This window comes from Haliotis cracherodii, unplaced genomic scaffold (genome assembly GCF_022045235.1).
Source record: "Haliotis cracherodii isolate W230 unplaced genomic scaffold, xgHalCrac1.p SCAF_9, whole genome shotgun sequence".
NCBI lineage: Eukaryota > Metazoa > Mollusca > Gastropoda > Lepetellida > Haliotidae > Haliotis > Haliotis cracherodii.
In genome coordinates, this window is record NW_027266343.1 from 46,071,738 (window position 1) to 46,087,749 (window position 16,012).

Here is a 16,012-nt window from a genome sequence, read left to right on the forward strand (position 1 = left end):
CTGATCCAGTTGGCCAAAATGGGCCCGTATTACGCTTTGTCTTTTGTTCCTGTCCTGACTTGCAATGGTTAGTTGCCCAATGAGATCTAGCGTGAGTATGATTTAACTCCGCTTTGAACAGCAATCGCTGACGCTGTGTCATCATGGGTTTTTTATCCTGACTGGACCGATTATATACAGGCTGTCATGATACATCAGGAACACTGACTATGACGTAAAATGAATACGCTTCTTCATACCACCGTGGCGCGAGCCAGGGTATATAGTCCTTCAGATGGCACACGATACATGTTGAAAACGTGAATAGTGGACGCCAACAAATACTTGCTATAGGCCCTTTCAACATTATATAAAAATGTTTGAATGTTTGCTGCACAATGCCCCTTTCAATGTGACTGGTTGTGTTATGAATATAAAATAGGGTGATAATCACACAAAAAACACCATACACGAGATCAACACGGCTACCATGCTTTGTCTGTATTCGTATGTTGAAATACAACTTCTTTGAAACATATGCGTGATTGGAGACCTTGAGACTAATCCTACTGCGTATATGTGCTGTGTATGTTAAAATAGAACGGATACAACACATTTGTTCATTATTCACATTGACATTGGATATTGTGTACAGTAGTAGTGTTTAGATAAACAGATTACACGTTTGTAGGTATGAAACGTCATGCTGATACCAAGTAATGTCAGTGAACAACAAGGTGAGGGCCGATGTTCCCTTGCTATGAAATCGTAAGTGCTGTTAGAGTGCTGTTAGAGTGTCTATAAGTCCTGCAAGGCTCGCGTACGTGTCCTACAGTTGGCTACTGAAGTACAAGTATCTCAGAGTGTTTCAAGATACGCGAGAGCCTTCTTGCTCAAGCAGAAATGACACACCATGGGTTGGGAAGACTATATTTAGGATTGCCGTGCTGGTATTATGTATCATGTCACGCCCTAATAGTTATTTAAAATGACATTGGTTTGGAGAGTATCGTGTCATCTCAAACAAAAATAACAAACAGAAGTTTCGTCAGTGTTGTACAGAAGCAACGCAGGTGAAAGTTCATTCTTTGTAGCGGGATGCTGTGTTCAGCTGCATTTGAATCACCTTAATTATGTACTTTTGTGAAGGTGAAGTTGCATTGTCGTGAAAATGAACCCGAAAACTGGAAATTCCATGAAGGAATTGGTGTCAAGTACTGAACAGCTGAGATTAGAAACCCAAGAGGGACGGCGTGGACCGGAGAATGGGGCGTCCTATGTGAACAGAAGAAAGGATAGCGCTCAACGCCGTAAGTTGGAACATTTTTGTGTATATTCGTTACATCGAAGTGACGTTTTGTTTCATTGTGTCTGTGGTGCGGAAATTGTGCAATATATAGAAGGATGTTATCGTTTATGCATCCCTGTCTACAAGGGCGTGTTGACAGTACACAGTGTATTGTCACTCTAAACAGCATTGGTGAACATGTCTGAAAAGAGTGGCTGAATAGATTCATCACATAGCAGTGACAAAGACCGGGGCCCGTTTCTAAACGCGAGCATAGCAGTATGAATTTGAATGTCTGTGCTACAGTACATGAGTATCGGCAGACGGAGCGCGACGATCGCACTGCGAAACGGGCCATGGCCACCTCAACATAAAGTTTCTAAGAGAGCTTTCAATGAGGAGGTTATCATTGGGGGGGGGGGGGGGTCACGTGCTACTTAAGGTCTTTCAGCCTTTGGATATCGTTCGATGCTTTTCTCATACACTCAGTCTGTTATTCCACTGTTATGATAGCCGATTTCTCTCTCACAAGGGATAAATATTATCATTCATCTTCATTGAAGGATCTTTTTAATAATGTCAGTACTCATTTAATTCTTGACTTTTTAAGAGAAATAGAACTAATAGATAAATTTTGATGGATGATATACATTTTAAATATTAACATCAACTGAGATTGTTGGTGGTGGTGCCACTCGGGTGGTTAAAGTAGCGTAAAAATATTGTCCTCCTGCTAGTGCCACGTAAATCCGTTCTCGATCAAGGTAAGTAATATTGACTTGCGTTTTAGAACTTTGATTGTATTGTCAATTTGTTTTGTGTTTTTTAATATTGGCTAGCATACGGTACACCCACTGGTAACCAAAGTGATGGCATAAATCCTGCTGGGGAGTCATGCAGGAAGCATAGGTACTGTAAGTCCCCATGATCTCCAGTAAGGTGGTCTAACTTTGGTTGTTGGTGGTCTATAGCCTTGTTTTAATTGATAGGACTTAATCTCTTAATACTATATGTTTTTAAAGGAAATTATGATCTAGTTTGTTTTATTAAAAAACTGTGATATAACTTACTATTTTACTGTCCTTTGTTGGCAGATATTTTAGATTAAATACCTAGTTCACATCGCTATATGGCTGGAATATTGCCGATGCGATGTAAAATTTAACTCACTCACTCACTCATTCACTCACTCACTGTTATGATAGCACCGATGTCAACACGACATCAACAGGGCAAGTTGTGACGTAAACATATATTATGACGTATGACATCAACAATGATATCTGTTTACGTGACAATGATATTACATAAAAATGCGTGGTCATTATAACAAGCAAGCTGCGTGTAGGTCTGTTTGATAGACGTTACCATACTATTGAAATAAATTTTAAAATATATTTTAATGGTTTTTCAAAATGTACTTTGCGACTGACTTACTGGAGATTTAGTCTTTCAACATGAGAGCTCTTAAATTTAGTTCGTCATAAACGACATTTGAGAATCAATGTTAGTCTGTCATACAGACCCTGAAACAATTAAATCCAATACAGCCCATGCAAGTCTATACGATTTGGCAAGTCTAGGCTACTGCATATCTGAAAAGGAAGAAAGTCTTTTGGCTCCTTTTTGATACATTTTATAACTATAATTTAACAACAGGTATTTTTCTGTAAACATTGTTCATTTCAGAGACTAGATGTTAGTCTTAATTGATATTGGATATGAGGTGTAATCTTTCTCACATCGGAAATATCGTTACATTCTACTGCTATTATATTGTTCCAGAAGGTGGAGCATCCGCTGAGATCGGAATCACAGTGAAAGTAGGAAATTTAGCGATAGCAAAGGTATGTGCGTTGAATGCGACAATTAGTCATGTAACTTAACAGATTCTTGCACACCAATTGTATATTTCTACTAGATCGTATATATATATATATATATATATATATATATATATATATATATATATATATATATATATATATATATATATATCGTTAGATATTTACTATGCTAGATATACATATATAGAGTTATATAGTTATATGGTTATATGGTTGCATTACCCCAGAACACATAAAATAACATATGCATGACTAGTAAGATATGTCTTCATCATCAGGCAGATGTGATTGTCAACTCCACAAATACAGAGCTCGACCTGTCAACATCGGCGTTGTCCAAGGCTATTGTGAGTGTAGGCGGCTCCATAGTACAGACGCAATGTAAGGAGCTCTTTCCACGGGGTATGAGAAATGGTGACGTGGTGCAGATACGAACGTATGTTGGCAAACTACGCTGCAAGGAGCTGCATCACTGTTGTCTTCCAAATTACAAACCACACCAGCACCATGAAGAGGTGACCTCAACGAATAATCTTCTGTTACATAGCTTTGTTTATAGCTTTCTTCGCCACATATACTTTTAATACATTTTAAATTAAAACAAATGGCGTTAATGCATCAGTTAATTGGATTAAATATCTTTGTTGTATTTGTTGTTTAACGCCGCACTCAGCAATATTCCAGCTATATGGCGGCGGTCTGTAAATAATCGAGCCTGAACCAGACAATCAGTGATTGACATCATGAGCATCGATCCACGCAATTGGGATCGATGACACGCACTAACCAGGTCAGCGAGCCTGACAACCCGATCCCGTCAGTCGTCTCTTACAAGCTTAGTCGCCTTTTACGGCAAGCATGGGTGGCTGGGACCTATTCTAACCCGAATTTTCCCGGGTGAGAAAGTCCGTGTTACTTAAATGAATTAAGAGTATTCCAAATTATTGGTTCCCTCTTTGGGACGTCAATTGGATGATCTAAATGAAGTTGATGTTGCCCAACGCCATAGATCTTGATTATACTATCGACTACTGATTTGCCTGACCAAGACTGACCGCGCAAATAGCTGGAATATCGCTGATTGCAGAGAAATCGCTCTCTTATCTTGTGTCATTTGCTTCGTTTTGATTGACACATCTGTCGTATTTCTCCCTGTGGTTAAGACATCATTGTTGTGTGTCCCTGTGGTTAACACACCGTTGTTGTGTGTTACTGTGGTTAACACACCTTTGTTGTGTTACTGTGGTTAACACACCTTTGTTGTGTGTTACTGTGGTTAACACACCTTTGTTGTGCGTTCCCGTGGTTAACCCACCTTTGTTGTGTGTTCCCGTGGTTAACACACATTTGTTGTGTGTTACTGTGGTTAAGACATCATTGTTGTGTGTCCCTGTGGTTAACACACCGTTGTTGTGTGTTACTGTGGTTAACACACCTTTGTTGTGTGTTACTGTGGTTAACACACCTTTGTTGTGTGTCCCCGTGGTTAACACATCTTTGTTGTGTGTTCCTGTGGTTAACACACCTTTGTTGTGTGTCCCCGTGGTTAACACATCTTTGTTGTGTGTTACTGTGGTTAACACACCTTTGTTGTATGTTCCTGTGGTTAACACACCTTTGTTGTGTGTCCCTGTGGTTAACACATCTTTGTTATGTGTTACTGTGGTTAACACACCTTTGTTGTATGTTCCTGTGGTTAACACACCTTTGTTGTGTGTCCCCGTGGTTAACACATCTTTGTTGTGTGTTACTGTGGTTAACACACCTTTGTTGTATGTTCCTGTGGTTAACACACCTTTGTTGTGTGTTCCTGTGGTTAACACACCTTTGTTGTGTGTTCCTGTGGTTAACACACCTTTGTTGTATGTTCCTGTGGTTAACACACCTTTGTTGTGTGTTCCTGTGGTTAATACACCAGCAGTAATGTATCATGTGTCATGTGGTTAACACACCTATGCCTATGATAATGTGCTGTGTTCTTATAGGTAACACACCTGTGGTTATGTGCAATGTGTCCTGTAGTTAACCTACCAACCTAATGTGCTGTGTGTCCCTGTGGTGTTGCGTGATGTGTCCTGTGGTTAACACACCTTTGATAATGTGTATAATGTCCTCGTATACAGGTGTTACGTCTCACAATACATCAGTGTCTCCAGAAAGCATCTGAAGCAGGACACAGCAGCATAGCATTTCCAGCTCTTGGTGCTGGAGTCAGGAACTATCCGCCTCGTGCAGTGACAGATGTCTTTAGAGAAACAATTTGGGAATATTCACAATTAAACCCGCAGACTTCTCTCAAAGAAATCATGGTCGTCATCTTCCATAAAGATCAAACGATACTTAAGGTAAGTAGATGTTTATTTGGGTGAACAGTAACGCCACGTTGATCCGGACACACTGTTAACCGGGCAACTATTGTTATAGTTATACATGTACACAGAGGACATTAATTACTCCCTTAATATTATTCGTTAATACAGAAATGTGTTAATTCGAAAGATAATACTTGGGTCAGTTCTATATATATAACAACGTTTCGCTAACCATATATTAAATGAACTTTACTTTTCAAACTGTATGGTATATTCGAGGTTCCCTTCAGAAAAAGTAATTTCTAAATTGATTCTGTTGTAACAAATAACATTAAAAAAGAAATAAATACCACTTCATTATTGATTGTTTTACAAGGCATTTATCGACACGTTTGACGTGGATGCCCGTTACAGGCGAGTTACGACCCTTACCGAGCAGAAAACGGGTAAGATACAATGCTTTATGCGTCACCATTTCTTTCATCACAACGAGACAGTTCACTATACATGGTCCACGACCAGTCACGTACGAGACACCAATCATATTCATTTCAGTTGGATGACGATGTTTTGATTATAAATGAATTCTTTCTCAGTCGTTGCTTATGACTTGTCATTGGTTTGTTGTAAAACTCATCTATGAGACAGATCTTAGCTTTTCCGTATTTCTAAACTCAGCGGTAAAACTTTCCCCGTGTCACCTGCGTTTTAGACCTGCCCAAATTAACAATGTTTCTTAATGTTTTACGTTCCCCTCTTGTTTCAGAGTCCCATGTATTTAACAGAGCAATGTGTTTTTAGAGTCGCTGTAAATTCAGAATCCCTTGTTTCAGAATGCCTTGTTTCAGTGTCCCTGTAGTTGGAGAATCCCTTGGTTCAGAATGCCTTGATTAAGAGTCCCTTAATTCAGAATGCCTTGTTTTAGAGTCCCTGTGGTTTCAGAATCACTTGTTTCAGAGTCCCTGTGGTTTCAGAATCTCTTGTTTCAGAGTCCCTGTAGTTTCAGAATGCCCTGTTTCAGAATGCATTGTTTCAGAGTCCCTGTGGTTTCAGAATCCCTTGTTTCAGAGTCCCTGTAGTTGCAGAATCCCTTGGTTCGGAATGTCTTGTTTCAGAGTCTCCGTAGTTTCAGAATCCCTTGGTTCAGAATCCCTCAGTTTTAAGTCCCTGTGGTTTCATATTGCCTTTGTTTCAGAGTCTCAGTAGTTACCGAATCTCCCGTCTTTCAAGATCACCCGTATTTCAATCATGTCTCCTGTGTTTCAGAGTTCTTCCAGGGCTACTTACAGCTGGAGGTGAAGCAGGGCGACATCCTCACGGAGTGCGTCGACGCCATTGTAGTCCCCGCGGACAGCATGTCAGTATCAGGTGAGTAACGCCGTGTCATCTAAATAGGACGAAGTCAACATAGACACAGTAATTATAAGAAAATAAATATGCAGTGATTATTGTCAATTCTGAGCTGGGACATTTAAGATGATGCAATGTCATTTATATACTGATTCCCTACATCACCAACATGGCAACTCATACCCTGGGTTCCTTGTGGTCAACATGGTACCTCCATAGGCCAGCGAGATGTGACGGTTTGTCATGTCTGAAAAGGTCATTTCAACATGCCATTCTGCTCTGATTTCAGAATAAGAGCGTTTGTTTACATGCAAGAGAAAATTCTGGTCACGCAAATTTGATTGTGTCAGTAATAAGCAATGATAAGTCATCACTGCCCCGGCGTGTGGAATGTTTCCGGACTTTCTGCCGGGAGTACACAATAGATAGATTGTACCAAAAGTCCAACTTCAATGCGAAACGAATACTTGAAATGATTTCATAACACTTTATCTACTTGGTCGTATATCTCATATTGTCGATGTACATTGTGCGGCCGATTATATTATTTGTTTAAATATGTTATAAAGCATTTCATTAAGATACATATTAAACATAATTCCGATACTATTTTAATTCCTTTATAATCACATTTTCAAAAGTACATCACCCACAAATAAAGATATTTAGAAAATATCGATTTTTAAATGCTTATGACTTGGAACGCCTGAACCAAATTTAAATTTATCATTGTATGAAACTACAGAGCAAAAATTTAAATATTGATTAAATCAGTAATACGTTTATGTATTATCCATTATAATAATTCATTTATAGAATCCGGTAAAACCTCAACGATATAATTCTATAGGTCAGTATTACTGACAAAGATCAAACTGGGAGTATATTCTTTATTTATTGATATTTAAAAAAGGCAACTATACCATTGTAGCATGTTATTATTGAAATAGTGTCATGTCACATCTATATCAGAATTCATCAATTAATTTCAAATATTTGAACCCATTTCTTTTTAAATAAAGCTGTCCGGGGAATCCTCCAAAGGCAATGTGATGAAGTGAAAGAAAATAGTTAACCCAACAGTCCTCAATTTTACACGTTCAGTTTCTCCTGAATGTGCTTCGTCAAATCCTGTAAGAAAGCGTTCAATGTCAGTTACCAGAAATCGACACGTCCGATAAACAAGCGGCCCCTAGGTCCATAATAATATGTCTCCATATAAAACCGGCATACGTCCGAACTAGTACACACAAACACAACAAACGTCCATACACATCTTGATATGAGTAAGATAATCTAGAACGAGTTGTAAACCCCCATTTCTGCCCACCTCACCCGCATTTGCATGTATTCTGTCCTACATAAATACATGGACTATGAACCAGATACATGCACTGTGAACCAGATACGCTTACATATGTTGTTTTCCTTGTATATTCCAGTTATATATAAGCCATAAATTCAGGAAATTCGAAATTACTGTACTTTGCAGAATTATGGAATGTATATCCTGCTTCTTTATTTTCTCAATAGAATCAAGTCTGAGGGCAACAGGAGCTATGATACTGCCTCTGCCCAAACCTCCAACGAAGACTGTCACCACTCCACGACAGTCTCTAGAGTACAGCATGTGGAAGTTGATCAGCAAGTGTCTATGTAAAGCGGACAAGGACAAAGCCATGTCGCTCGCCATAACCTACCAATCACGTGAGCTATAAAATCAGTACTTTATGTGGTGATAGGGCATCACAACCAAGGGTGCTGCAGTCGTGTTTTTTAAACGAATGTGTATTTTCAAATCTTCAAGAACCCGAGAATGTGACATTTTTATATCATGCAAGAGTTTGCAATCTCGCGACCTCGTTGTATCAAGTGGGTCCCCCAAACCTGAAATGTCGAGAAGGCGAAAATTCGTTTTTGACTTTTCTCTTTCGCGCTTTTACTTGTAGTGGCGTGTATGCTTTCCTTGTACAACAACTTTACGGTCCTTGCGTTCTGACAATACTGGATACAGTTCTATCACAATACCCTTGACCTTCGTAGCGTGAGCGGAAACATATACACCTTTTCCTGGCAAATGACCAATGCCCATTTCATTCATTCAAGATACTGTTGTGGTACAACGAGGAATGCACAAGACAATGCGATTTCACCGCTACAAGTATCGTATATAAGGTAATGGAAACTACCAGAATCTGTTGATGCTTCTTCCGGATTCGAGGGATTTCTCCGAATTAAATATATATTGATATATAATTTCTCTATAATTTTGCATAATGACCTATAGTCAATTTTACTTATATAGACGTTAACAATGTCCGGTTAATCCACTGCAACATCAAAAGCGCGACACCATCATACTGGTTTATTATATGTTACGTTCGTCCACAGGTAAGGTCACAATGAGAAACGACAGCCAATTCACAGACCTTACACATGTTAAACAATCCCTACCCTCAACCTCAGGGAACCCGAATGTTTCGAACTGGAATAAATCTTGTTCATCAAACAAAGAGACTCGGCAATTATCAACACGAACTCATTTGTGTTTTAAGCTCATTCTGGTAGTTAATGTTTATTAGTTGTTGTTTTTGCAATGCTTTATTGTTCCCAGTATTTTAGATTAATACAGTATTCCGTCAAAAACTTGTTACGGATTACATAGGATGACAGAATGCACTTTTTAATAAATTTAAAGGGTTGGCAAACAAACATTGTAATATTTCAAACCAAAACGGTTGCAACACACTCAGACTCAAACATAGCATGTGTCAACAGAGAACTAAGAATCAAATGCTGAGAATAAAAGTGATCATTTTGTGTTAAAGTTAAATCTTGTCATCCTTTTTTATAGCAATAAATTTCTCGATTGAATATATGTTTTTTAAGTAGTTTTAAAAGACCATCTTTTTTCGGTTTAGTTCCTTTGATTCGGTAGTTAATTATTTTTCCTTATCTCAAAAAAACAGAACGTGTCATTCACTCTTATTACAACCCGTGGACATAGATTGGAAATAAGTTTCACCCAGTGAAACATACCATTTTAAATGTATTCACAATTCCTCAAATGCTTCCAATGAAACAAATCATTAATGTATTGATGAATGAATGAATGTTGAGCTATTTTCACAAAGGTAACACACACGAGGAGTCCTTCATCTTGGCTTTCAATAAGGCTATTATCAACAACCATGATAAATTCAAATGCCTCCGAGATGTACGACTGATCCTTGCTGAACCTGCAGCAGTGGCTGAAGCTGTACAGGTATTCAAGGAGACTTTCGGTGAAGCAAGTGTAAGGAGATATACTATATCGGGTAAGGATATACGTGTGTGTGAGCAATGTTTTCAACCTTGGTGAAATCCACGAGCACAGGAATAATGCTCACATGAAGCCACAATAATCGGATCCAGGCTATATTATCAAGTAAATAAAGGTAAACGAAGGGTTCATGTCTAAATAATATTTTACCAGCCAAATATACCTTTGCCCAACTTCCCTCATGTACGTTTTGAGCTTGAACTTGTATGTTTTTGTTCTACCAAATGTTAATGATATTGACCATTATCGCAGGTTTGTCTATCTTGTCCAATACTTGGTCAGAGGACCTTTGGGATGATATGGACGACAGTGACCTGACCACACCAAGGGTCATATCGGGTTCAGAAGAAGAGGAACTGACGGAAATATTTCGGAGCAGCGCTGGAAACACTTTTGAGATTGTAGACGTAGGTTTCTCCTTTTGGCGACCTATATTCTTCTAATTGGTAAATTACATGGAATATGGATAGCCCAGTTGTCCGAGAAGCTGCTGTAAGGGGTGCGTAGCCTTAGCCGAATCAGGATCCTCTGGTGGACGCCCAGATTTTCTCTCATTATGAACAATGGCCTGTCTGCAAAATATAGATTTCTTATGATTATGGAAACGGCTTTGTCACATGTATGTACGATTCTCACCGAAGTAGGAAATATGTTTGACCTTCATTTGGGAATTGATATACTTATCAAAGCCCCATTCAAAACAACACTCTCACTGTTTACATACGATTAAGGAATATGATCCTCTTTTCTCCGTTGTTTAATGGAACTGTTGTATTACAGATACTCCGCATCCAGAACAGAGATAAGTACCAGCAGTATCAGCTACTGAAGCAGGCCATGAACACCAGACCAGCTTCTGAGCGCGACATTAGACTCCTCTGGCGTGGCACCAACGTGGAGGATATTGATGACATTAATGCGCATGGCTTCGACATTCCCCGTTCTGGTGACAATGGTAAAATGATACACAATTGAATCTTATATTTATCACACCATAAGTTATTTTAATAACTACTTATATACACTAAAAGCTACAGTGCATTGACAACTCTACACAAACTCTTCTGTCCTCTTTTGTGTATGTGTTTCATCTTTTTTTAATGAAAAAAGTTCAATGTCATATGTGGCAATAATAGCTTACCATAACGCGTTATATCTGCAACAGACCACCGCAAGAGATATCGCTTGTGTGAGTTCAAACTATATCTCCGGAAGAGATATTTCTTTCCCGATTGACGTTGACGGTTGATGGTTTACATTAAGTGAACAAACTTGGGATTACCGTTTTTTGAAACACTTTTTCTTTAACCAACTCATAGTAACAATACCGAACTCTTTCTAGAAATTGTGACTGCATGCAAAGCCAAAACGTTCCATACATGTAACGTCTTATCATAGTAAAGTCGAAAAGTGACGTCACGTTCTGACCGTTTCGATATTATCACGTTTGAAATGATAAACTGTTAATTATTTGAAGACGGACTGATACTACATATTACAGCTAAAATGGATAGATATATCATTAAACCGTCCGTATGTTCTCAGAAATGAGCGGGCCATTGTAACTTGATAATGCCCTCATATTGCTTGACGACGGGCCATTATCACGCCCGTTGTTAGGTGACGTCATGGGGACAGGGAAAGGTGACGTCACGTTCAATAGATACGTCATCTGGTTTGTTCTTTTACGTTTCCATATTCGCAAAAGTGACTCAGTGAAATTCTTGTTGATTGCAGTAACTGTTTCAAAACCGATATTGTTGTTTATTTTTATTTGATAACAATTATAAATTCTATCCATTTTGGCTATAATAACGGTAACGCTATTTTCCAGGGCATTATCATTTGTGCACAGAAGCCCTCGATCTTTTCAACTGCCCTCCTTCCTCGGGCAGTTAATGGAAGACCTCGGGCTTCTGCAAATAATAATGCCCCGAAAAATAGCCTTACTCTTATATTACCAAAATATCTTTATATTACTGTTCACTGGACTTTCATAATAACATTTTCCAAATCACAAAATACAACTATGATGGTTTTTCTTTACCAATTATTCACAGACACCAACAACGGCAGAGGCATGTCTTTTGCCACAGAGGCAAGTTACGCTACTCGGGATAAATATTGCCATCGAGACACCAACGGCATTCACTACATCTACCTGTGCCAAGTGATCACCGGCGCCCCCACGAAAGCGGAAGAGAAGGCGTCAGCCGCGACTGTGGTTGTAAATGATGTTGAAACTTCATCCCTGTATATCGTTTTCAGAGCAACACATGTCTATCCCCAATACTTATTTGCAATAAAACAGCTCCATTGTGACAATGGCTGAAATACGGTTTTCTATGGTTAACTTATATGAATGAAAACTGTTTTTGAACGGGACATAGGATTTTGCTTGAAGAGACTATTCGGGAAAATGCACGCAATGCCACAACGTGCTCTTAGATCTTGAACATATTTATAAGCTTAAATGGTCAAAATGTGGTATGGGTATTTGTGGATTCTTAATGCCACACACCATGCTTAAGTAACATAATACTATACTAGTATATATGCATTATGTGTGCATTTTAATGTAATGTTTATATATCTATGAGGACATTGAAGTATTTTCAAGCGCGAAATAAATGAAACAAGGATAAATCGAAAAGTTCTTGGCCTCACTCAGACAACCGTTTACCTTCAACATTGATCATTCTATTTCTACATGCCAGTCATCACTTGCACTTGCAAAGACGTCTACATGCCGATATTTTCTACATGCACTTCATGCACATACATAGCACTGTTTCTTTGAAGTCGTTCATCTGACTGTTACTATTATGAATGTGACAGTGTCTGAGGACAACGATGTATATTTGAAGTAGTTCACATCCCTTTCACTATTATGAATGTGACAGTGTTTGAGGATATTTAAAGTAGTTCATCTCACTGTTATAGTTACGAGTACAACAGTGTGGGAAAATTGCACTATTTCTTTAATCTGACATGCCTCTTTCGACTAGACTTTGAGAGGAGTTGCTTAGTTAAGTGTTTTATTTCGTTTGTCTACACACCAGATATCTATCCCTGACCATCATATTTATCTATGATTTCTCAACCCAGTTTTATCACAGAAACACTGCTGATTGGATGACTGAACCGCAAGCAGCGTAGTCATTCGTCAGACGTTTCGCCAACATTGGTTCATTGTGCTATATCTGTGTAGATACGGATTCGGGGTTAGAATTGATCCCCAGTTACTTTCCAAATGAACGTGTGCTGGTCGTAAGAGGCGATAACATAGGTCAAATTGTCGGGCTCGGTCACTTGGTTGTTTGTGTGCCATCGTACCCCGACGGTGTGGGTCGTAGCTCACAATATCGATCACTAGATTGTCTGTTATACTAGTTACCTGATAAGCCTTTGGAAAAAAGAAACCGATAACGCATGAGAAATACGCACGAATGACTGTTGGGGAATACATCTGTTTATATACTCAGTCTGTTATTGTTATATCATATGAGTTGAGTAAATACCTTTCATTTAATGTATAAAGATGTGGCATGCTATGGCATATAATGAATGAATCAATGAATGAAACAATCAATCAATTGTTTTTATTTCCCCAAGTCACAACGCAGAATCGCACAAGCATACACACATACAGATAGTAGTTAAACTAGTTTGACGTATTAATATGTTGCTACAGGCTTATGTGCATAAATAGCTCAACAGTCTGAACATATTTAATTTATAAATATAGACGAATAGATAGTTCAGTTATGTTTACAGGAGACACATTAGATTCCAAGTTGTCACTGCTCTTTTTAAGTTTAAAATATATATTAATAGAACTTTTGCAAGGAATGCCAAATGACTCACCTATAACTTATGCACTCTTTATCAGTTGGGTTCGGGTTGGATTGGGATTATACATGATTTATGATATGTTTGACATTGTACGTGACGTTAACTTGCACACCATGTATAAGTTTTACATGTAAGTCATTGAACGATCGAAATGCATTGTGTGATGCAGCAGTGATGTTTCACTTTGTGATCTGATAAAAGAAAACCCAGGAATAAAGTCATTAAGAGAAAAGGTTTGAATTATTATTTTATTCTTTATTACAGAAGACAAACGGATGTAGACATACATATAGCAAGTCTGGATAAATACACCACAACTAGTTAGTTGTTCCAATAGATTGTTATGTCAGACGGATTACATTCGCCTAAACAGGGCTTCGTAAAACAATTCACCCATAAGCCTAGAATGTTATGATGCCCTCTCAACCATTTAGCATACATTACTTGAACTAGTCAGACTACAACGTGAACGAGTACATGGACAGCATAACTCAACATCATAGTGAATATCAAAACTTTTCGCCTTATCCATATTCTATACATCCTGAGTGCTGCTATCGACCGAAGAGCAGAGAGATGGTCCACTTAATAGTAATCCGACTGGTAGTCTGGAGATAATCAATAAAAGTGATGATTATTATTCATATAGTTAGTACACGCAGTATTTCCTATAGTTCTACCGGGGGCGCGGGTGGCCCAGTCGTCTAAGGCGCCGCGATTCGCTGTGCAGAGTTGCGTCCCTTGGACACACCAGAAACCTATCATTGTGGGTTCGAATCCCGGTTCGCCCCGATTATGTTTCTAGGTGCTCGTGGGTTTCACCGAAGTGGTGAACGTCTGAAACCTGCATCACTTCGGGCTTTCCTCCCACATTAAGCTGACACGCCGTGATATAACTGGAATACTGTTAAAAGCGGCGTTAAACCCAACTCACTCACTCACTCACTCACTCACTACAGTTCTACCGGGATAGCCTCCGTGATCTTGGTCCGCCCGGAGAGCGGAAGGTCCGGGGTTCGATACCCGGCCGCGTCATACCAAAAGATGGTAGTGCCTTGCGCTCGGCATTAGGGGCTAAGCAAGGACTTGATCGGCTCGGGAACAGTATACGGTGTCTGAGTGGGATGTTAATGTTAAACTTAGTTTCTCCGTGAGCTAGCACTATAAACTCGGCATTAGTCCGGACTAGAATACACACACACACACACACACACACACACACACACACACACACACACACACACACACACACACACACACACACACACACACACACACACACACACACACACACACACACACACACACGCACACACACACACACACACGGATTAGCTCAGGATTAGCTCATCGTTTCGGGGACAACTGGTATATTCACTTTTTTTATATGATTCATTAACACATGCTTATGATACCGTGAAAATCGAACAACGGACCCTGCTTTTAGTAGAGATTTGGTATAACAATGAAAAGGGTTTTATCACTTTATTTACGCTGCTTGTAGCATTGTCGAAGAAATATATCACGACAGCGACAAATTGTTGTACCTACATGTATGTTTGGAATCGGACAAGGGCCTTCGACGTGACATGACAACACATTCACCACTTACATGTACAAAGTCATTATGACACCAGGTGATACTGGTAACACCTACGATATTAAAAGTATTAATCAAGATAACACCTGGTGTAGGTGTGGTCATTATGGGTATCCTAGTGTTGCACCAATCATCAATGTACTTGACATGACGACACCAGGTGCTGGTGAATTGTATGGAAGTGGCGGTCTGCTGGAAGAACCAACGATGTGTTTGGTACATGACATGACGACATCAGGTGCTGGTGAATTGCATGAAAGTGGTAGCCCGCTGGTAGAACCAACGATGTGTTTGACAAATGACGTGATGCCAACGGGTGCTTATGAAGTAGATGGTAGTGTGCTGGAAGCACTACCGATGTATTTAGTAAATGGACTGTAATCCGCTGGAAGCACTAACAAATCATTATGTGTAAGGTAAATGGTATGAAGACACCAGATGCTGGTGAAGTGGATGGTA

General features: G+C 39.2%; 1 protein-coding gene across 3 annotated transcripts; it reads left to right on the plus strand.

The window, feature by feature from the left end:
• Positions 1 to 671: 671 nt before the first annotated feature.
• Positions 672 to 14,173, plus strand: LOC139452259 (protein mono-ADP-ribosyltransferase PARP15-like). 3 transcript variants are annotated; one of them, XM_071233658.1, is made up of 12 exons: positions 672 to 716; positions 1,129 to 1,289; positions 3,053 to 3,114; positions 3,393 to 3,629; positions 5,238 to 5,459; positions 5,803 to 5,872; positions 6,693 to 6,794; positions 8,310 to 8,483; positions 9,911 to 10,093; positions 10,351 to 10,505; positions 10,879 to 11,053; positions 12,159 to 14,173. In XM_071233658.1, the coding sequence occupies exons 2-12, from the start codon at positions 1,151 to 1,153 to the stop codon at positions 12,428 to 12,430; spliced, it is 1,791 nt and encodes a 596-aa protein (XP_071089759.1). In that variant the 5' UTR covers positions 672 to 716; positions 1,129 to 1,150; the 3' UTR covers positions 12,431 to 14,173. The 3 variants fall into 3 exon arrangements, with proteins under 3 accessions (XP_071089759.1, XP_071089758.1, XP_071089760.1); XM_071233657.1 differs by having other exon boundaries at positions 694 to 747; XM_071233659.1 differs by lacking the exon at positions 672 to 716 and having other exon boundaries at positions 775 to 1,289; positions 3,056 to 3,114.
• The last annotated feature ends 1,839 nt before the right edge of the window (positions 14,174 to 16,012 follow it).

Coding starts and splice junctions, on each gene's coding strand:
- LOC139452259 (XM_071233658.1), top strand. CDS start 1,151: ATGAACCCGAAAACTGGAAATTCCATGAAGGAATTGGTGTCAAGTACT. Junction 3,630..5,237: donor CACACCAGCACCATGAAGAG/GTGACCTCAACG, acceptor CCTCGTATACAG/GTGTTACGTCTCACAATACA. Junction 5,873..6,692: donor CCTTACCGAGCAGAAAACGG/GTAAGATACAAT, acceptor CCTGTGTTTCAG/AGTTCTTCCAGGGCTACTTA.